Source organism: Rhinopithecus bieti, unplaced genomic scaffold (assembly GCF_001698545.2).
Source record: "Rhinopithecus bieti isolate Rb0 unplaced genomic scaffold, ASM169854v2 scaffold_19867, whole genome shotgun sequence".
NCBI classification, from domain to species: Eukaryota; Metazoa; Chordata; class Mammalia; order Primates; family Cercopithecidae; genus Rhinopithecus; species Rhinopithecus bieti.
The window spans coordinates 84,361-91,906 of NW_016809544.1; the positions used below are offsets into that span (position 1 = coordinate 84,361).

Consider the following 7,546-nt stretch of genomic DNA (forward strand, 5'->3'; position numbering starts at 1 on the left):
TTGTTTTATTATTTTTTTGAGACAAGGTCTCACTCTGTCGCCCGGGCTGGAGTGCAGTGGTGTGATCTCAGCTCACTGCAACCTCTGCCTCCTGGGTTCAAGCGATTCTCCTGCCTCAGTCTCCCGAGTAGCTGGGATTACAGGTGCGCACCACCACACCTGGCAAATTTTTTTGTATTTTTAGTAGAGACAGGGTTTCACCATGTTGGCTGGGCTGGTCCCGAACACCTGACCTCAAGTGATCCACCTGCCTCGGCCTCCCAAAGTGCTGGGATTACAGGCATGAGCCACCGTGCTTGGCCTACTTGTTCTCATCTTCATATCTGTGTGTACCTAATTCCTCCCCATTCAGCTGGTCATTGAGAAACCTGTCAAGTTTTCTTCCTAAATAATTTTTGGATCTGCCCTTCACCATCCTTGATGGTGAAATGCCAGGTGGAACCTTTATTTCCTATCTGAATCATAATAGTTTGATTGATTTTTCTGCCTTGCTCTTTGCAGAACCATTCATTATATCTTCACCTTACCATTTCCATTCCCCTACTAACATGTTAACCCTGGGTAGACAGTTAATAAGCCTTTATAACAGGGGCAATCATCCATTCTCACCAATTCCATTTATTCTCATTTTCAATGAATGATATCAAGGGGTCTTCTCATTAACTCCTCAAATAGTATATACAGAGTTACTGTGGCAGTGAATCACCATTGCTTTTTTTTTTTAGTACATTTTTTTTCCTGCAGTGTATTTTGCTGGAACTATTGCTGCTAATTAACAGTTGGTTTTATTAAAAACCATTTTAATAGCTTGCAGCTATTTGCTTTGCCCATTTATAGGAGTTAATTGTGGTCTCACTCCTGCTGAGTGATTCCCTAACACAATATGCCTGTGATTCTTTACAGAATAAACTATGTTGTCCTGTTTCTTGGAAATCACAGAATTAATTAACTGAGAAGAAATTAGATTGAATTTTAAACCAAAGTCAGATGAAGGCTTACTGGCACAAATTTTGACTAATGTCTTATATATTTAATTGCTGAAGTCAAAATATACTATTGGTAATGCATTCAGAGCTAGGTTTGGGGTTTCTTTATTCTTCTCTGTAGTCTTTAGGGTATAGTTCTTATTTCTCATTTTGCCCTTCCTTTCAGTTCCCTAAGGCTTGTCTGTTGATATTCACAGACTCTGGATGGGTTTTTACTTACTTTTCTAAAAAATATTATTGTTATTCACAGTGAGTGCATTTTAGCAGCAGTTTGAGTGCTTCTTTTTCAGTTTTCCAGAGTATCAGGAAATGCACTGGTCATAGTTTTATCCATTGTAATCAGTCCTTGCTATTTCGGGTTCTCCTGTGTAACACTAGACTCCATCGTCCCTCATTATACTAGATTTGGCAAATATCTGACAACTACATTGCTCAAGTCAGGCTTTAGGTCACCTTCAAATCCTAGGACAACCATTACCACTTAGAGAAAGCAGCATGATGTAATATAAAAGACCTAGGAAATGGTCAAGAGACTTGGTTCTACCACTCACTAGCCTTGTCACCTTAATCAAACAATTTCACCTTTGAGGCAGGGGCCGGGGGAGATTTGGTTTCTTTATTGATTAAATATGGGGGTTAGACTGGGTGCTCCTCCACACACTTCCCGGTATGAATGCCATTGGTACATTGGAATTGGGCTAGTCCTAGTCGCCTTGCTTTAGTTGGAGGTCCAGAGGGCAGTTCTTGGCCCTCTCACAGTTCAGATCCACTCATAGGAGCTAAAATGGACTAAAGTCGAGGCACTAGTGTGAACCCAGGCACTTTGTGACTCCATAAAGCCTGCCATCTCTGGAACTGTGATGACTTCAGTTTGACCCAGGTATGAGAGAGTCATCACAATTCCAACAGATCTTAAAGCCAGGAAGTGACATTCTACAGATTTGAACCCAGTTCTAAATTCATATTGTTTTCGTTATATCCCTTGCTTCCTCCACAGAGTAAAGATTACAACACTGGTGCTTTTATCATCTTTAATGAATTGGGGATATGGCTTATAAAGAGTACAAATTACAGTAGATACATAAAATAAAAGAATTTGGCTGGGCACCATGGCTCATGCCTATAATCCCAGCACTTTGGGAGGCCAAGGCTGGTGGATCACTTGAGCCCAGGAGTTTGAGACTATCCTGGACAACATAGTCCCATCCTACAAAAAAATACAACAAGCCCCATCCTACAAAAAATACAAAAATTAGCTGGGCATGGTGGCGCATGCCTGTGGTCCCAGCTACTCCAGAGGCTGAGGTGGGAGGATCGCTTGAGTCCAGGAGGTTGAGGCTGCAGTGAGTTGTGTTCACACCACTGCACTCCAGCCTGGGTAACAGAACAAGACCCTGTCTCAAAAAGAAAAGAAAAGAATCCTCTGACAACAATTATTGCATGAAATCTTTTTTTCAGATATCTGTATAAACAGTCATAAAAGTATACAAAACCTAGGTACAATATAAAAAATAATTATAGATCAATCTAATGTGGCCGCCACCCATGTTAACAAACCATTGCCAGCACCCCAAAAACCCTACATGCCCCTTGCAGATCACAGCCCTTCTACCTCTCCCCAAGAGGTAACCACCATTCTGGCTCTCAGGATAAGTACTTCCTTGTTTTTCATTGCAATTTTACAGTGTTGTACCTATCCTCAAATAATATAGTTGTTTCGCCCATTTCTGAACTTTATATAGATCATACAATATGTACTTGTTAGTGCTTTGCTTCGTTTGCTCAGTATTATATTTGTGAGATCCATCCATGTTGTGGCATGTAACGGTAGTTCATTCATTTTCATTGCTTTATTTTACTCCATTATAGGAATAGACCACAATTTATCCATTCTTCTGCCAATAGATATTTGGGTGATTTCCAATTTGGGGTTATTGAAGGACAGTACTATCCTGACCATTCTAGTACATGTCCTCCCTTGAGACACATATGTGGGAGCTTCTCTGGGCATATTCCTAGGAGTGTAATTGTTAGTCTTAGGGTATGCAGATTTTCAACCAACTGTGACTGCTGAACTTAATTATCACTGGCACTTTTAATCCATACATTTTTAATGAAAATTTAAAGTCTTCTGTTCTCGTCTAAAAGGGTTTGTCTTTCCTATAGAAAAATGCAAGAATGGCAGCAGAAAAGCATTATTCTAATACCCTAAAAGCACTAGGAATATCTGATGAGTTTGTTTCAAAGAAAGGCCAAAGTGGAAAAGTACTTGAGTACTTCAACAATCAAGAGACAAAAAGTGTCACTGAAGACAAAGAAAGGTAACATGTATAAGATGTCTGAATGGCTTACCTTTGAAAAATTATTACCTGCAGAAAAGCACAATTTTATACTATATGTATTTTTTGTTCTATATTGTTTTAAAAAGATCTTTTACCCAATAGTAAGACATGTGCACTGTTGTAAAACATACTGATATTTTAACATGTTTGACACATTAACGTTCACATGAAGTTATTTTATTTTTAAAGCAGAATAAGATTTCTTACTGACATAAGTAACAAAAATAATAGCATGCTTTCAAATGAAGTTTAAAGAATCAATCACTCAAATTTTGAAACAGGGCGGGCATGGTGGCTCACGCCTATAATCCTAGCACTTTGGGAGGCCGAGGCAGGTAGATCACAAGGTCAGGAGATTGAGACCATCCTGGCTAACACGCTGAAACCCCATCTCTACTGAAAATATAAAAAATTAGCCGAGTGTGGTGGCGGATACCTGTAGTCCCAGCTACTCGGGAGGCTAAGGCAGGAGAATGGCATGAACCCGGGAGGCGGAGCTTGCAGTGAGCCAAGATCGCGCCACTGCACTCCAGCCTGGGTGACAGAGCGAGACTTCATCTCAAAAAAATAAAAAAATAAAAATTTTTGAAATAAATTAGTTTTCAGGAATATTAAATTTCTCAATGGGCACTTTTATAGCATTTTCTTTCTTTCTTTTTGAGCTGTCTTGATAACAAATTGGAATTCATACACTTGAGGAAGACTGGCTACATGGTGGCATACTTGCAGAGGGTTTGTTTACTTTTAAACTAACTCATTTTTCCTTTGAAAGATTGATAAATTTCTTCCCCTAGCTTTAATGAAGAAGAAAAAATAGAAGAAAGAGAGAATGGGGAAGAAAATTATTTTATTGATACCAACAGCCAGGATTCTTACAAGGAAAAAGATGAAGCCAATGAAGAAAGTGAAGAAGAGAAATCTGTTGAAGAATCACACTGAATCATCAAGGTCTCCTCTCTATGCCCTTGCTGTTGTTTGCAGCGTCAGGGTGTCAGCAGCTGCATTTGTGTTTAGAACATCTGTGGGGATGCCTCTGATATGTGCAGGGCTGTTGATCAAAGTCATCTGTAGCCTGAAAAGCCCGAATCCAGCTGATTGGTCATTTGATCAGTTAGAGTAAGGCTTTGCCTATTCAGTTTTAAAAATCATTGTATATGATCTGTTTGCAACTATGATTTTGTATTTTTAAAAAGTTTTTCAGAACCACAGCTGTCACAAACTGATTAGTTTTAAAAAAATACATTATTTCATTAATTTTACTGGAAAAAATGGCGTGGTATTGAAAGCAGAGAGAAGTATTGGTCTTTGGTGATTTACTTTTTAAAAATTTTGGAAAGTGTGAATCAGTAAGTATTTTAATTATACTATTTGCCCATTCTTTTCTCTGCAATACATTTCACAGAATAAATCCTCGAACTTGTTTTGCTGCTCTGAGCCATTTTAAAAGTATAGAAAAAAAATAGATACTTGCAAATTTACATTTATTTTGCACTGAAAGTTTACTGTTAAATTGTCTACACCATCATCCCTTTTTCTTTTTATCCTTAGTTCTAGTCCAAATTATTTTTTATATTATTGGGAAAGTTTTTATACTAGCTTTTTTAACCCTATGTACTATTACAGATGGAAGTAATTATGGCATGTGCTAAATTGGGGGCAAGTATCCCTGTTTTATATATGATGAAATTGTGCATAATAACTTGGCTAAGGCAAGTCTTCAAAGTAATTCAGATTTAATTCTTTACTGCTAGACCCAGTTGTGTTCAACTTTTTACATATTATTGCCAACATGCTTTGTCTCTCTGTTTACAGTGTTAATCTGATTTTATAAATCTATAATTTTTTTCTTTAAGCAAATTTTGTTTTAAAATTTGAAGTCAATCATAAAGATAATACAGCATAAGACATTTTCTTCTCTAAAACAATCAGCATCATTTTAAAAGGATGAACTAATACAGGTGTATGTAATAGCAGTGTTTCCCAACTGGCAATGTATGCTTTAAATTAAAAAATAAGGTCGTTTTTCTCCATCAGGGGCAAATGTTTACTTGTAATTTTCTCCTTACAGTTCGTGTTAAGTTGCTTTTCACTATTGTTATATTGTAAACTCCTTGGGAGTTGGCACCACTTAAAAATTCATCTTTGTATTCCCTTAATATTTGGCACAGGATTGTACATATGGCAGGTACTTAATAAAGGTTTGAATGAATGTGTAGATGAATATGGTTTTTATATACTTACAGCTACTTCAGAATGAGTACACATGGGATTAAAAACATTTCCCTCCTAGCTCATTGGGAACCTGTGAAACACAATCTGCAAATTGTAATAGTGCTTAAAACATTACTTGCTTTCAAGGATTCACTCCACGGCCTGTCCCTTCTCAATTTCATAGGGAGAGTGTGGGCTTTGGTCATGAAACACTTGGCTTCAGGACCAATCTCGTTTTCTTACCTTTAAAAAAATGGGAATAGTACCTATCTTGAGTGGCCCTGGGAAGGACTGGATAAAATCATGTATGGAAAGGTCTTTGCAAACTGTGATATTCAAATGATGGTGTCAGAAGACAGAATATTCCTGAGGAAACTATTAACTTAAAATACTTGTACTTAAATGAGATACACTGTGATTTAAATATTATTTTGTTAGAAATAACTTTTGAAGCACTTTGTTAGACATGATCTGGTAAACACAGAACCAAAGTTAGAGAGAGAGAGACACTGACAGCTTCAAATCATTCTATGCATATCACTGTTTTCTTAAGAAAGCCGTCAAGGCCGGGCGCGGTGGCTGAAGCCTGTAATCCCAGCACTTTGGGAGGCTGAGACGGGCGGATCACGAGGTCAGGAGATCGAGACCATCCTGGCAAACACGGTGAAACCCCGTCTCTACTAAAAAAATACAAAAAACTAGCCGGGCGAGGTGGCGGGCGCCTGTAATCCCAGCTACTCGGGAGGCTGAGGCAGGAGAATGGCGTAAACCCGGGAGGCGGAGCTGGCAGTGAGCTGAGATCCGGCCACTGCACTCCAGCCTGGGCGACAGAGCGAGACTCCGTCTCAAAAAAAAAAAAAAGAAAGCCGTCAAATTGACGGCTGAAAGATTACTTTAGCAGGTCACATTACACTGTGATGGTCAGAAGTCAATTGGTTAAATCAAACATGTTTTCAGGTGTTAGGTAACTGAAAATTTTTTACATTTGTATCATCTGAATTGGCTCCAGAATTCCTTTTGCTTATGGGATTTTACTTTATACAAGATTAACCTAACATCAAGAAAAAGGTTATGCTCTTTTTTCTTTCATAATATTACTGGATACCCTATGACTTCATACGTATTTCTGCAGAAGAAATGGCCTGGGGACTGTTGGAGAATTAAGTTATTTTAGACATACACAAACACACATGTATATATGTATCTATATATATGATGGAAGGCTGGATACGGTGGCTCATGCCTGTAATCCCAGCACTTTCAAAGGCAGAGGAAGGCGGCTCACTTCAGGTCAGGAGTTCAAGATCAGCCTGGGCAACATGGTGAAACCCTGTCTCTACAAAAAATACAAAAGTTAGCCAGGCAGGGTGTCATGCACCAAGTAGTCCCAGATACTCGGGAAGCTAAGGTGGGAGGATTGGTTGAGCCCAGGTGGTTGAGGCTGCAATGAGCCCTGATCATGCCACTCTAACCTAGGTAACAAAGTGAGACCCTGACTCAAAAATAAAATATATATATATGATGGAAAATTTCACTTTTTTTTTTTTTTTTTTTTTTGAGACAGAGTCTCTCACTCTTGCCTAGTCTGGAGTGCAGTGGCGTGATCTCGGCTCATTGCAACCCTTGCTGCCCGGGTTCAAGCGATTCTCCTGCTCCACCTCCCAAGTAGCTGGGATTACAGGTGCCTGCCACCACGCCTGGCTAATTTTTGTAGTTTTAGTAGAGACGTGGTTTCACCATCTTGGCCAGGCTGGTCTTGAACTCCTGACCTCGTGATCCACCTGCCTCGGCCTCCCAAAGTGCTGGGATTACAGGCGTGAGCCACCATAACCGGCCATCAATTATTCTTTTACTCTGTTGAGTTAGTCTACACAATAAAACAAATGGGCATGCCTTTAAGGGTATCTGGTATTTTTCTCTTACACAGTATTTCCCAAGTTAATTCTAGTTACTTGAGAATAGCAAAGATTTCAACATTTGGACCTAGGCAATAAAAAGTCATTAACT

The 7,546-nt window shown here is 39.0% G+C and overlaps 1 protein-coding gene across 1 annotated transcript in view; it reads left to right on the forward strand.

Annotated features, from left to right (window-relative positions):
• Positions 1-5,549, forward strand: part of FAM161A (FAM161 centrosomal protein A) — a 30,011-nt gene extending 24,462 nt beyond the window's left edge. The window contains 2 exon segments of the mRNA XM_017889712.1: positions 3,153-3,307; positions 4,123-5,549. Coding sequence (XP_017745201.1) covers positions 3,153-3,307; positions 4,123-4,267 — 300 coding nt within the window. The 3' untranslated portion in view covers positions 4,268-5,549.
• Positions 5,550-7,546: the final 1,997 nt, after the last annotated feature.